This window comes from Oryzias latipes, chromosome 19 (genome assembly GCF_002234675.1).
Source record: "Oryzias latipes chromosome 19, ASM223467v1".
NCBI classification, from domain to species: Eukaryota; Metazoa; Chordata; class Actinopteri; order Beloniformes; family Adrianichthyidae; genus Oryzias; species Oryzias latipes.
Genome location: NC_019877.2, coordinates 20,202,539 through 20,217,878, shown reverse-complemented (window position 1 = coordinate 20,217,878; position 15,340 = coordinate 20,202,539). Strand labels below are relative to the sequence as shown.

Sequence of the window (15,340 nt, the reverse complement as noted above, 5' to 3'; positions counted from 1 at the left end):
AAATTATGTAACTGATGCACAAATCACTAGTAAATTGCATATAAACAACATAATAATAACGCATGATTCATGTTCTACGTTGATTTACGTGTTCTTCACGTGGTTTATTCATGATACATCTGTGAAAATTAAAAGAACCACAACTTTTCTCACTTTTTCCACGTATATTTTCATCCATGCAATATGATCAAAATGTTTGTAGTGGCTGTGTGACACGGTGAGAACAGCTGGTTACTGCCGGCCATGTAACCCTAGAGTAAGGTTGTGCAGCTAGTTTCTTCTCTCCTCTTCACACCAGTTCTGTACTGATTTGTGCGACCGAGCACAATTGTCCTCTTCCAACTTCTCCTGGCTCAGCACTCACTTTGTTGATGAATATCCAGCCTGTAGGCCACTGTTTTACCTTCTACTTTGCAGTATTCTGCACTGGCATCCTGTAGCTCAAAGAATAGACTTTAAAGCAGCTCTGCTTGTTTCCAAGTCTCTCCATGGCCTTGCACCAAAGTACATCTCTGACATGATAGCGCCATATGAACCATCTCGGACTCTGAGGACCTCAGGGACCGGCCTCCTGCGGTTGCCCAGAGTCAGGACTAAACAAGGGGAATCAGCATTTCAGTCTTGTGCAGCTAAAAGCTGGAACAGTCTCCCTGAGGTTGTGAGACAGGTTCAAATCCAGACTCAAAACATTCCTGTTTAGCCGTGTTTATAACTGAAGGGTCCTTATCCACACCTCTTTTCATTTTCTTTTCTCTTTCCTTTCTTTGAATTTTGTGATGATTAGTATGTTTTTAATCTTTGCACTGTTATGTATTGTGATTTTAATGCATTTTCCTGTTTTGTGAAGCACTTTGAATTACTTTCTGTACGAATTGTGCTATACAAATGAACTTGCCTTGCCTTGCCTTACCATGAGCCTTTTGAAAAGAAAAAGGGTTGTCTGCGTATAGAAACCAACCCTACAGAGCTAAAAGTGTGTTTCATTGGATGTAGCACACTGTTATTTGCAGTTTGGTGTGAACAACTCATTCAGTCAGTTCCCCTTCAGCTTCAGAGTGTCCATTCATGTACAAAACAGGAGCCTAATTTCAGGAGGCTGGTCCTACAGGGGGGAGTTTTCAGAATATGTTCAGTTGGGTGGTGTTAACTGCAGTCAATATGGCTGCACCACTGTTTCAATTTTGTCTTTGAAGTCCCCACTCTGATCATTTTTGATCCATTTTTTTAAAGTTTGTCCAGTGGTCTTTTAATAATGATTACGCTCATCAGAAAGCTTTGGGCGGGACTGTTGCCGTGGAGAAGGCCCAACTCACCCATCTGTCTACACGCTTACCCGCTAGCTTACAACCTCCAAACCGCAAGTTAACATTAGCAGCGTAACAAAAATAGCAATGTTGGAGCTATCCTACGATCCAGTTTGGAGCCAGAGTCCAGCTCAGACGAGGAAAACAAGGACGTACATGGATCTGTTTGTCTAGAAGTGGATGCCTCAGAATGGAGCAGAGCCGGAAGCTTGTGCATTTTTTTGTCTGCTCCTTATTCACAAAGATTTGAAAAAATAAATACTCAGAAATGCATTTATGAGCCTAGTTTTCTTTGTACCCTATAAGAAAAATGTTGAAAACACCAGATACACTCTTTTTCATTGCAGTGGCTCTTAAAAAATCCACATTTTAAAAAATCAAATATGTTCCATGCCACAGTCCTCTGAACTGTGCTCTGGTCTACCTCTAAAAGCTGGTCTTGGTACCATGCATGCATGGAAAGGAACAAACACCAGATTTGCACACATGTACAAATTTCCTGGTGTCAGTTGTCTTAAATAAACCCACCAGTTGTCATTTGTATGTAACCACCACTGCATCATGCAACCTGTCAGTGCCTTAATTCTTCAGACACTTGACCAAAAATCATTGAACTTTCAGTTTGACAGCACTTTTGGACCAAAATAAAACCTCAGTGCAGTTTTTGTGTCTGTCCACACTGCTCCAATGTAGATGCATTATGTGGAGGTGGACGGTACTTTAATGAACAACTTAAATAGATAAATGAAAGAAACATCTTTTTATTGTCAATTTAATTGGAAAGCATGATCAAAGTTGTTTTTGTAATGGTTCAAAATCAAATAATATTTACTGTCATTTCAGTTGAAACAAAAAATAACATTTGAGATTATTATACCCTTATCTGGTCCAAATCAGTCCACTAAAGCCAAATAATCTAAACCAGAGGTCTGCAGGTTTGCAACCTGCGGCCACGGAACCGCAGTTGGCTCTTTGTCTCCTCCAATAAAGAAAACTTAAAAGGTTTTTGATTTTAATTAGTAACTTTAAAGTAAAATGTTAGTAACTAGTAAATTAAACTAACCAATTCACAAACAGTTGAGGCACAGTACACATTAGAAGTCGCATAAAAACATTTTGACAGATTTGACATCAAAATTAAATGGAGGTCATTGACCAGGATTTCAGAGCACCGGATTATAAAGCAGATTTTCTATTTTTGAACAAATTAAAGGATTTTAAGTGCACCTGATAAGCAATAATTTAATTTTAGTTTGTTAGATTTACACATTTCTGGATGAAATGCACCAACAATAAATTAAAAATATTTTCATTTAATCACTGCTGACATCACACTTCCTACTACTACATTTGTGGCGTTGAGACGATCCTGTGTAACACAGGGTGTCTTTTATTTTGAAGGGAAGTCACATCAGCCACTCTCAAAATTTATGAACTATTTCATATTTTGGACAAAGACTGTGTTGTCTTTAAGTTTTATTCATGCAGAAAACACAACTGTTCATTGATATTTATCATAGTAGGAATAATAACATAAATACAAATCAGTGTTTTATTTTTCTAAAGGGTGAAGTTAGACTTTGTGGCTCCTACTGGGATGTTGTCAGTGAGAAATCCACCCAAATGGCTCTTTAAGTGTTGAAGGGTGCATACCCTGATCTAGACTATAAATATAATGTATTAAACATGTTGGTGCTCCAACATCCAACTTGTTTAAGTTGTTGAATGACTCTTCTGTATAAAATGTTGATGCTGCACATTTTTGCCCAAAAAAACTGGACTTGGTCTAAAAGTTGCATTCACTCAGGACTTTTAGCAAAGGTTTATTTGGAAAAGTAATCCTGCTATCAATAAATCTGATCCTCGAGGATTCACTAACAAATCCAAACTGTCCTGTTTGATCTTCTTTCAGTGAACCATGGTAAGTTCCCAAAGCAGGAAGACTCGTACGCCTTTGAGGAGGACAGCAGCAGTGAGAGTCTGTCTCCAGAGCATCACCACAGTGACGAGTCTCAGGGCTCAGCCTGCCCTTCGTCTGAGCCTGTCGGCAGCACCGCCTCCTCCTCCTCCTCACCTGCCCTTACCAACGCACAACTGGTAAGTAAAATTAAAAAAAAGATCTTTAGGCTTCCAACAAACCGACGTGATGATCCTACAGCTGCTCACTTCACTGTTTTTCTGTAGCGCTTCTGTAACTCAACAGTCATCCATCAGCAAATCAGACTGAGGAAACTGTTTGGCGATAAATATCTTATTTCTGCAACCCTAAAGAAGACCTCTATAGAGAAATGAGCAGATATTACTTAGTCATTGTATCACAGCCAGAATTATCATTCTGGCTGTGATACCTTTCTTTCACCCGTCCTTGCTAATCCAAATTGTTCGGGGTATTTTTCTGTATTGCAAGTTATTCGAGTTATAAACTGGTAATCAGATGCCTCATTAAAAGTTCACATCAAACTTGAGAAGGCTTTGATTGACAGATTCTCCCAAGCATGCTTTCAGTAGTAGGGGTGTGGACTTCCAACAAGCTCACTCCTGATTGGTGACAGTGGTTGCCAAGAAAACTACGACTCAGACAGACTCTGACCAATCACTCATAACTGACGATTTTTGGTATCATCAGTATATGAGTGGTGACTGTGTCATGGCAAAATGGCGACTGAATTGACTTTGTTTTGTTGGAACTGGAATTATGACAGTTTCTATGCGAAGTGTGAGAGGCCTTAAGACACTGGGGGAAATCTATGGAAAATTGTTTTTTGCCTCAGTCTCAAAAATTTAAATCATGGATGAATATGAATGCAGATGTGTTGTAACTTTAACCAAAATGAAGTCAGAAGAAAATAAATGTATTTGCTTTATTGATTTAATCCCACAGCAAGCAAAAGGTTCAGTGCCTTTTCAAAAAATGTTTGCTTGGGTGTTTTTGTTGCTGATTCTTTATATTTTGTTGACAGGGCGGAGCCAGCAGAGACCCAGCTGATCAAGATCAGGAAGAAGGTTTGTCTGCTGGCAACAACAGCCAGGCGAGTCCCCCAGTACCAGCTTCCACAATAACCAAGGTCAGCCGGTCCAAGATCTACAATTCACTTCAGCCAATTCCATCATCTATCACTTTGATGGAAAGTCTTCTCTCACCCCAACAGTCCAAAACATCAGACAAGAACCGACACAAAAAACCCAAAGATGTGAAGCCAAAGGTGAAGAAGCTCAAGTACCACCAGTACATTCCTCCCGATCAGAAGGCAGAAAAGTCCCCTCCTCCCATGGACTCGGCGTACGCCCGCCTCCTTCAGCAGCAGCAGCTTTTCCTGCAGCTGCAGATCCTGAGCCAGCAGAAACACTCTCAGTCGCAGCAGCAGCAGAATGCTCTTACCCCGCATGGCCACCAGAGGCAGCCCACCTTCAGCTACCAGCCTCACCCACATTCCCACTCGCAAAAGTGAGTAACCGCTGTGGAAGATTTGATGTTTTTCGCTTTATATGTTAGACACCAATTCACAATCCATGACATCTTTTTACAAAAACACGAGAGACTGTGGAGAGGAATGACTTCCTTTTACAGGAAGTAACCTCCAGCAGATCCAGACTTGGTGAAGAGATGTCTGCTGTGACCGTTGACTGTGTATAGAGAACTGTACTGAGTGATACCTCCCCCCTGGCATTCCAAACAGGAAGTACCCGCTTGCTCCAAATAGCGAAAAACCCATAGATTTCTGTAGAGAAATAAGCAGCTGTTACTCAGTCATTCTATTGGTCAAAATAACCAATTTTGCTATTTTACCTTTTTCCTAACATCTTCTTGCTGATCCCAGGTTTTTTTCATTAAATCTATTTAGTTATCGCAAGACATTCAAGTTATAAACTGACCAGTCAGATGGCTCAGTAAAAGCATGTGGTGCCTGCTGGCCCCCACCTCAAACTTTTAATTGACAGATTCTCCCAAGTGACAGATTCTCCTCCGCCGCTTTCAGTGGAAAGGGTGTGGACTTTCAACAAGCTTCTCCTGAAGGGCAAGAGTAGTTGCCATAGAAACATTGACTCAGACCACTCGGACCGATCACTGTCATCTGTCTCCAACATGGGGACGTCTGTATTGCAGAAAAATGGCGACTGAATTGGCTTTATTTCGCTGGAGCAAGTAAGTGAAGTAAGGCATTTTCTTTACGCTCAGTCCAGTTCTCTCTTATACAGTTAATAGTAAAGAAATGTCTGCTGTGACTGGTTGGATGAATCAGTCAAAACAAGGAGAAAGTCTTGAAGGGTTATGTATGTAAAAGTATGACTTTTCACCTTCACACCTCTGCTGGCCCATTGACTCCATAAGCTAATTTCCTCCAAACATCCTGTTCTTTGAATCCTGCATCAGTATCATCCAGATCTAAATAAATGTCCTGGCCTACAAATTGTATCGTTCCCCCATTTCATTGTTTTATTTGTCAGGTTCCAAGTAGGACAATTTCATTCAAGCTAAACTCTTTTACCTAATCTGTTAGTGTTTTTAAGCTAAGTGCCAACATTGAGATATTTTCATTGGATAGTCTTCTTGTTGGACGCCGGGGAAGCAAGATTGTCAAACAATAATGGTTCGATCCTAAGACAGCAGGCTTGAGAATTTGTTCATTATCGAGCTCTTTGTTGAACAAAATCAGACAATAGAAGCCTTGGTCACAATGGCTCTTACATTTGAAACTGTGAGTGAAAAAGTGACAAGCCTTAAGGGGCATGTAGGTGGCCCACAGAAAATATCAAGGTCGCAGACCACTCAGCTGAACCCGTAGGGCAAAAATGCTTACGCCAATTTATTTTTTCTACTGGTATGGCACAAGTGACCGGCCGTAGTGAACATTTATACACCACACAAGAGTAAGTAAGACTGAAGTAGGTGAAAAAGCCTCCAGGGCCATCTCCTGTACAGATGCATCAAATGCTAAAGCTGAGCTGGAATCACTTTTTTCTTTGTTCCTCAGAGCGGCCAGTGAGCAGATATCAGCTTGTAACTCAGGCGGTTCCTCCCCGATCAAGAATACGTATCCTAACCAAAGCAGTGTCTCACCCGTCAAACCAGGACCACTTCCAGCCAATCTAGACGACCTGAAGGTGGGTATCAAGTAAGAATGATGATACACTCTTCGTCGCTTTACCTTTGCCTGTTATTGAAGTTGCTCTTCGTTGTTTGTAAGGTTTCTGAGCTCAGGCAGCACCTGCGTATCCGTGGCATGCCTGTCTCAGGCACAAAGACCGCCCTGATTGAGCGGCTGCGACCCTTCAAGGACCCAAATGTAGAAGCATCACCCACAGGGTCCTCCGACATTGCCACCTTGACCTTCCCTGTCACTCCCTCTGGGTCTTTATGCTCATACCAGTCCCCTTCCTCATCCAGCACTCTGTCGCAGGGGGGCTACTACCCCTACCCCAGCACTTCGTCCACCCCACCCATCTCTCCAGCCTCCTCAGAGCTGTCTCTCAGCGGCTCACTACCAGACAGCTTCAGCGACGTTCCCATGTCCTCACCGACGCAGTTCGGCCTGCAGCCATCCCCAGTGCAGTTTGGCATGGAGGATGGCCACGGGGGAGTAAGCAGTCTTGGTGGGGAGACACAAAGGACGGGGGAGGGTGGAGACGCTGAAGGTGCGGAAGCTGACAAAGACAAGATGCTGGTGGAGAAGCAGAAGGTGATCGATGAGTTGACGTGGAAGCTTCACCAGGAACAGAGACAGGTGAGGGAGCATCTGAGGAGACCATTTCATGAATGGAATACATAAAAAACATAGCTTTTATTAACCTGGGGGGAATCAAACAGACTTGCATTCCAACTCTCTGACATTTGAATGTATTCACTCAAGATCTCACTTTTCTCTTGTTTCTCAAAGCCCACTATGTATTCTTCAATATTGACCTTGAAGTACAGTATATCTGGTCGCTGTGATCACTTGTGTCATTCTGGAGCAGCTGGCCTGTTTAAAGATTGGTGCCAAGGCAACATTTCCTGTAGTCTTGAGTGGTTTGGTTGTGCTGCGAGTATGATGTATGATTATGATGTGTAGTACTATGTACTACACATCATAAAGACAGAGTACCATATGATGTTTCTTGTGCGACAATACATTGCTAATAGGGTTGTTACCATTTGTTTTAACGATTCCATTCATATAATAATTTGGGGTTGGCATTCTGATACACATTTGATATTGGTTCATTTTGACTGATCCGACTCACTGACCTAAAAACTATCCAGAACATCTTTAGCCAAAACTTCAATCACTGTGACTCAGAGGTACTGAACAGAGCAGGTGAAGTTTTCCAGATTCCTAGTATTTCTTGCAAGATGTGTACAAACAAACAACATAGGGTCAAAAATGTACACGAATGAAGTGAGAAATGGCTTGAAGAGTTATAGTAGTGATGATTTGGCATTTCAAGATTCTGATTGATCAACTCATTGTTGGTCTTTTCATTGTTGAAGGCATCTCCTGGATTTCATGATATGCTTTTTTTCAAAACAAAACGTGCTAATACAACCGGAAAATAAGACACAGACTAAACAGGTCCTCCTTTTAGTGAATCAGTTGTCTGTGGAAAGTATATCCCCTATAGTCCCTCTAGCTCCTCTCACGGATTTATCTGCTTACTGCAGTTAGTCTATCTCAGTTAGGTCATGTAGTTTCACATAAATCAGTAAATCTGAATTAAAAATTAGGCAAATTGTTATACTTATAGTTTCAATGTGAACTTGGCTCCAATTGATAAAAAACCTTAAAAAGATTGGGAGAAACATGGAGTAACACTCAAATTGTTGGTAATAACACAGTGTTTCTGAGGGATTGTATTAATTTTCAGATAATTTGTAACCACACATACACACAAACGGTAAAAGTTTAAACATTTTTTACCTACAGTGAACTATTATTAAATTGGACTAATTTCCCAGTGATGGTGTTTTTTTAGGTTGAGGAGTTGAAGATGCAGCTTCACAAGAGGAAGCGCTGCTACGGAGCAACACATGACACCATCCCTCCTCCATCTCACTCCTCAATGCTCCACCAGCAGCAAACTCCAGCCATGATGGGCCAACACTTCTTTGGGGTGACGGTCAAGCAGGAGTCCGTGTCTTCAAGCTGCCCTCTGTCATCTCCAAAGCAGCTCAAGAACCCTCCTGATGCCTGCATGGAGGGCATGGGACACTGCAACAACTCCATCACAACCTTGGGGTGTCCCGCGGGTCCACAGTGCATGGAAACAGGCCTCTCCGCTGGCAGCCCCTCCACCATGTCTGCCTTCCTCAGTCCACAGTGCTCCCCGCAAGATTCTCCCATCAGAAAACCATCCAGTCGCTCACAGCCTTCGTCTCCCAACAACTCCTACCTGCTGACTCCGTCGATGGGGAGAGACGGCTGCAGTCACCCCCAAAGTCATAGCAGCAACAGAGCACGCAACATGCAGGTACAAACCTTTGATTTAGAGCAGGCGTGCCAAGCTCCAGGCCTCGAGAGCCAACATCCTGCTGGTTTTCCAGAAATCCTGCCTCATCTGCTGCTGGTTACCTGGATCGGGTGTGTTTAGCCAAAAATGAGCTTTAGTGGCAGGTTTGTTGTGGAACATGCAGGACGCCAGCCCCCGAGGCCTGGAGTTTGACACCAGTAATGTAGAGAAACAATCTAAACTATTCACCTGGGTGTTTTCCACATTTAACTGAAACAAACCACACAAAGGTAATGTTCAACTGTTTGAGCATCTGGTGACTTTTTTAGGCCTTATCCAATCTTCACAATTAGGAGGTAGAAAAAAAATCAAGGCTCAAGATATAAAAGATAAGGGACAAAGCAGCCATTACACCAGCCACCTGTTTTTAACATCAGGCTTAAGCCACCAAGATCCTTTTATGAATGCAAGTTTAAAGTCAATAGAGCAGACATGATGTCTTCACCAGGAAGTAGTCTATGTCTTCCCTTTAATCCAGACACTAATCCTTCGACAGAACGACAGCTGTAGTCGACAAGGGACAGTAAATAATATGGTGAGCCTAAATGTTGTCAACCTTGACATGCGGCATGATTGCCTGATTTTAAACTCTAACACTATCAAACCCAGCCAAAACGTATTTTACCGTATTTCCTTATTGTTGGGTGAAAATCACCTGAAATCATGCCAGTAGAAAAAAGTGGGGATTGGGGTGGGGAAACACCCACTCTTCAAAGATGTCAAAAAAAATGGTGAAGCTACCCAGGGACCCATGACACTCAGAAAAATACAACATAATGAAATTCAGGTAAATAGTTTTGCTCGGGTGAAAATCACCCAGCGATGGTCCTCTAGCGTTAATATTTATGTGGTTTTAGCAGATGCTCAGAGAAGAAAAGAAGTTCCAACTGCAAAAAAATTTTTCAACACTTGTTTCGGGTTCTCAACAGAAAATCTGACTTAAAACCAGCAAACCCATTTGGCAGAGTTCAGAGAAAAAAATAAAAACGTTTTAACCCTGGTGCTATCCTAGGCACTTTAACATTGGGAGTTGGGTCATCTGGACCCACAACACAGTGCACTGAACCTATTTTCTTCAATGATTTATGATCTTCACTGGTGTCCATGGATTACATGAAATCTTTCAACCTTTATCCACCTTTGTCATGGTAGGGAGAACACATTCAATGCAAGGGTGGGGTCATCTAAGATAGCACAAGGGTTAAAGGAGAGCCCCTAAAACCAGCTGAGTGGTTCCATCTGATTTAGTGTCTCAAACCTCTCAACCTGTCAAAAAGCATGAGAAAAGAATGGTTCTAGGACAGATCCCTGCGGTACACCATGACTGAAGCAATGTTATTTTCTTTTAGTTTTGCAATCTGTTAAATATGGATGATTTATTGTAATATTTTTTTATTATGCGTGTTGTTCGCTGTCATTTGGTCAATAACACCAAAAACATAAGGTGTTTCCACCCCTTCAGAATGGTTGATTTGCACAAAAATACCTGTCTGCAATAAAAGACACTGAGTTTGTGGTTGCCTTAGTTTTTTCTACAAAAACATGACGTGTGTTAAATTCCATGTTCGTCTATGTCGCTACACGTCTGTTTTAATGAGTTTCACTTTCTTCTTTGATGTCTTAAATGCTGCATTTGTGCTTTGCTCCTGCAGATGCAGCAGAGGAGTGCTGTTCAGCAGGGGAACTGCTCTTTTTCCTCGGACCAAAGAAGCCTCCAGGCGGTCTTTCCTGGTTCTGCTGACTGTGGTCTCAACCCCAACTGCTCAACCAAGGCAGAGAGCCAGAGCTTACAACCAAAGGTAAACATCTGGTTGACCAGATAAGCATTGGCTGCTTTCAGGATCATGCACATCAGCTCACCCATCTCTTTGTTTGTCTTCTTTAATAACTCATTTTTTTCCTCTCTTTGTCTTTCACAACGCCAACTCGTCTAAAGTTAAGTTTTCTTGTGATCACGTAACACCAGTATGAGGGCCTCGTTTGTGGTCTTTTTCTCTGCAGCTCAGATTCGGTGAGCTCCCCTACAAAATGCTAACATCACTTTTCGCTTATTTCTCATATAGATGTCAATATTGCCGTCTCCTAGGCATCTTGGCCAAAAATGCCAGGTCTGTCCCCCTGCCTTCCATAGCTCAGATTCAGATGACTTAAGACAGCCCCCATGCTATGAGGATGCAGTCAAGCAGGTAAAGTCCAAGCTGGGCTGAAGCTCAACACAGATGGCTGGCGAGGGTTTTTACAGTTGTGGCGTTGTTGTATCTCCAGCTCTGTCCTGTCTTGTTTTTTTGTCTCTCGGATGTCCATCACCAGTCTTGCATCTTTTCTGTTCCTCCAACACTTTGTTCATTTCATCAAAGGTCTGCTTTTTCAATGTTCTGATTAGACAATTATCAAGCCAATGTCAGCTTTGATTAAAATTTGATTTAACACAGATAATAATCTATTGTTTCTTATTAGGAGTTTAAGTTTAGGGTGTGTATAGGAAGTGATTATACTAATCAGCTGACAGGTTCTTGCCAATAAATCCCTAAGGATGGTGGGGGTGCTTCCACAACTGAAGAAAGATGTAAAACTGCGGAAACAATCAGAGACCAATGAGAACATTTAGTTTCTCAGATTTTGATTTGAATTGATTTGTTTCAAGCAATCAAACAAAAATGCTAAAGACAAACAGAAGAGATATACATCTATACATAGATGTATCAATTACACAATTTAAATGTATGTTTGTGTTTGAAGAAAGAAAATTGATTCTTTCTCCCAATCTGAAATGACGATTTTCAAACAAGTTTTCAAACCTGATGAAAAGCTTTGGAAAGCAGAAAGTCTGCTATTTGATGACGGCTTGTGCCATCCATCTCCTTCTGGTTCAGGTTTTGGATAATCTGAAGATCAAGAATAGGCTGTTCATGACCTAATTTCCCCATTGTGGGATTAATAAAGTATCATTCAATTCAACGACAGAGTCTTGATCTGTGGGTACTTCTTATGAATCCTGATCTATGAAGCCTCAAAAGAGGTGTAAAGCCACAGTTTCTTCTCCTGGATGGATCATTGATATTCTAAATTATCCTGTGGCCCCCCTTAGGTTTTCCAATGGTTGTTAAAGTATTAGTTGAAGCTGATAACTGGTCTCAGAATATAAGATGACTGAGCTTTATGAGGCACTTCAGCCTGGCTGAATTCTGCGATTTCCAATCTCAATCATTGATCATCGGTTGTTCTCCTACCACTGCTGAGTGACAGTTGATCACTGTTTTTCCCCCTGCCTCTAGCTTTGCAGTTTGGTTGTTGCTTATTTTGCCAATTCTTAACATTGACCTTATTCTTAAGGCAGGAAACATCCGACTCAGTTTAATTTTATGGTTGTTATTTTTCTTTCCTCCAAACATTTCAGATAATGACTGTGCAGTTCAGTCCAGACCATTTTAACAAGGCCAATTTGCTGTATTTCAATAATATCTAGTAACGTAACCAGCTGATTACATCAGAGGATAATGTAATGTAATGTAATGCAATATAATATAATATAATATAATATAATATAATATACAGTGGTATGAGAAAGTTTGGGCACCCCTGATAATTTTCAAGATTTTTCTTCATAAATCATTGGTTGTTTGGATCATCAATTCAGTTAAATAGATCTTATAGCAGATGAACACATTGATATTTGAGAAGTGAAATGAAGTTTATTGGATTTAAAGAAACTGTGCAATAATTACTTAAACAAAAATAGGCAGGTGCGTAAATTTGGGCACCCCAACAGAAATGTGCCATCAATATTTAGTAGATCCTCCTTTTCCAGAAATGACAGCCTCCAATCGCTTCCTATAGCTTCCAATAATGAATTCTGGTTGAAGGATTTTGGACAATTTCTCTTTGCAAAACATCTCCAGTTCAGTCAGATTTGATGGCTTCCGAGTATGGACGCCCGCTTTAAATCACACCACAGATTTTCAATGATATTCAGGTCTTGGGACTGGGATGCCCATTCCAGAACTTTGCACTTGTTCCTCTGCATGAATGCCTTTGTAGAATTAGAGCAGTATTTAGGGTCATTGTCTTGTTGAAGTATCCAGCCCCTGCGCAACTTCAACTTAATCACTGATTCTTGAACATTGTTGATACTGACTGGAATCCATGCGACCTTCAACTTTGACAAGATTTCCAGTACCTGCACTGGCCACACAGCCCCAAAGCATGATGGAGCCGCCACCAAATGGGACTGTGGGTAGTAAGTGTTTGTCTTGGAATGCTGTGTTCTTTGTTCACTAAGCATACCACCCCTTGTTATGTCCAAAAAACTCCATTTTAGTTTCATCAGTCCACAGCACCTTATTCCAAAATGAAGCTGGCTTATCCAAATGTGCATTAGCAAACCTCAAGCGAACTGTGCCTGTGGCCTTCCATTTTCTCACTATATTCCTTACAGTGGAAATTGACAGCTGAAATCTCTTAGCAAGCTTTTTGTCTCCTTCACCTAAACTATGATGTTGAACCAATGAGTTATATCGCTAAAGGAGACATCACGTGGTTCCTCATGGGAGGAGAGCACCGCCATCTTGGTGAGGTCCAGTCACTGCTGCAGTACATGCATGTAAACACATTTTTTGCAAAATGCCAGTTCATTGTGCGGGTTTCAACTGACAAAATCTCAGAAATTAGTCCACGAAGAAGAAAGGAATAACATTTGACAGGTAAATACCATATTCTTTTTTTAATAGTACACATGTTGATAGTCAACTTGACATGCATGATGCTGCAGGGCTATTATCAACATGCTGCATGATGTACGTATAATTTGCTGTCGAAATAAATGTAAACTTTATTTTCTTAAACCTATATACAGCATACTAGGACTAGGCCATAATTGTAATATTTATACATTTATGACTTAGAGACTGAACTTTTCTTGTAGGTTTCCAATGTATTCTGACTTAAGGAAAAAGTGTGCTTTAGCAATAAAAAAAGCTAACCCAGATGGATCACTGTGGTTACCAACTAGCAATACAGTCTGGCTATGTTCAAAACATTTTGTGGAAACACATTTTGATAAGACTGGCCAGACTGTTTGCTTGAAATCCGGCACCATCTGTGTTACACAAATTGAACACTCACATGAATCAGTGTGGTAAATCTATATATATATATATATATATATATATATATATATATATATATATTTTTTTTAGGGTAAATCTGTTGTTCACTTTTGGACTTATTGATTTATTATTATCATTTATTATTATTGACTTATTATTATCTTATTGTTATCATTTATTATTATTGACTTACTGTTGACTTATTGTTGTGCTTTTCTAAATAATTTAAATTACATGTCAAAGAGGTCTAAACCTTCTACATGTTTAAAAATTATTTTTAAAAATTCTTTGGTATAATTCTTTTATTTATAAGAAGTCCTGCAACTATGCATTTTTCATTAAAGTTTGAGCTTTTAAGGCTGCCTCTTTCTCTTATTTAACAACAACAAATGATGTGTATATATATATATATATATATACTTTATAAATATATATAAAGTATATAAAAGCTACTTAGATCCCACCAAAGGCCATAGAAAGCATTGTCATGTGGTCACCGATGACCTCACCAAGATGGCGTCGCTCTCCGCCACCATCGGCCAGGCTTCCCAAGCGGGCGTGTCTCCTCTAGCGATATAACTCATTGTGTTGAACAATCTTTGTTTTCAGGTAATCTGACAGCTGTTTTGAGGTTCCCATGTTGACATTCTTCAGAGAAGATGCAAAGAAGAGAAAAACTTGCTCTTGGCCACCTTAAATACCTCTTCTCATTATTGGCTTCACATGTGTATGTAGGTCAAGGGTCAATGAGCTTATAATACAAATACTGTGTTCCAATAATTATTGCTAAAGGTAGTCAAATCAATAAAACAACAGGGGTTCCCAAATTAACGCACCTGCCTATTTTTGTTTAAGTAATTATTGCACAGTTTCTTTAGATCCAATAAACTTCATCTCACTTCTCAAATATCTCTGCGTTCATCTGCTATATGATATATTTAACTGAAATTGATGATCCGAACAACCAATAATTTAAGAAGAAAAATCTTGAAAATTATCAGGGGTGCCCAAACTTTCTCATACCACTGTAATATAATATAATATAATGTAATATAATATAATTAAAAAGAAGAATAGAAACCTCCTGCAGGACTAGACTTGGGGAGGATGGATGTCACGATCGATTGGAGTCTAAGAGGGCAGGAAAGTAACAAACAGGAAAAATACTGAAACATTTGTCGTAAGACAAACTTTTATCTGCAACAATGATGGATGAACTCCACGAAATAATCCTTGTTATATAAGATTCCTGTGATCTACACTTAACAGAAAGAGGTTTACTTGGTTTGGATCTTAAAAAAGCTGCTAAAATAACCTGTTTTTATTACCTTGACAGCAACTGACCCGCAGCCAGCAAATGGACGAGCTGCTAGATGTGCTGATAGAGAGTGGAGGTAAGAGCAAGTCTATACTCAACGCTGATATTTCATCCTGCAGTGGAGTGAA

General features: G+C 40.4%; 1 protein-coding gene across 1 annotated transcript in view; it reads left to right on the top strand.

Annotated features, from left to right (window-relative positions):
• myocd (myocardin) overlaps positions 1 to 15,340 on the top strand; it is a 33,492-nt gene that overhangs the window by 13,103 nt on the left and 5,049 nt on the right. Inside the window, exons 3-11 of the mRNA XM_023949498.1 lie at positions 3,217 to 3,401; positions 4,265 to 4,369; positions 4,454 to 4,749; positions 6,278 to 6,407; positions 6,491 to 7,027; positions 8,256 to 8,750; positions 10,442 to 10,588; positions 10,853 to 10,975; positions 15,231 to 15,288. Coding sequence (XP_023805266.1) covers positions 3,217 to 3,401; positions 4,265 to 4,369; positions 4,454 to 4,749; positions 6,278 to 6,407; positions 6,491 to 7,027; positions 8,256 to 8,750; positions 10,442 to 10,588; positions 10,853 to 10,975; positions 15,231 to 15,288 — 2,076 coding nt within the window. The remainder of the gene's footprint in view (positions 1 to 3,216; positions 3,402 to 4,264; positions 4,370 to 4,453; positions 4,750 to 6,277; positions 6,408 to 6,490; positions 7,028 to 8,255; positions 8,751 to 10,441; positions 10,589 to 10,852; positions 10,976 to 15,230; positions 15,289 to 15,340) is intronic.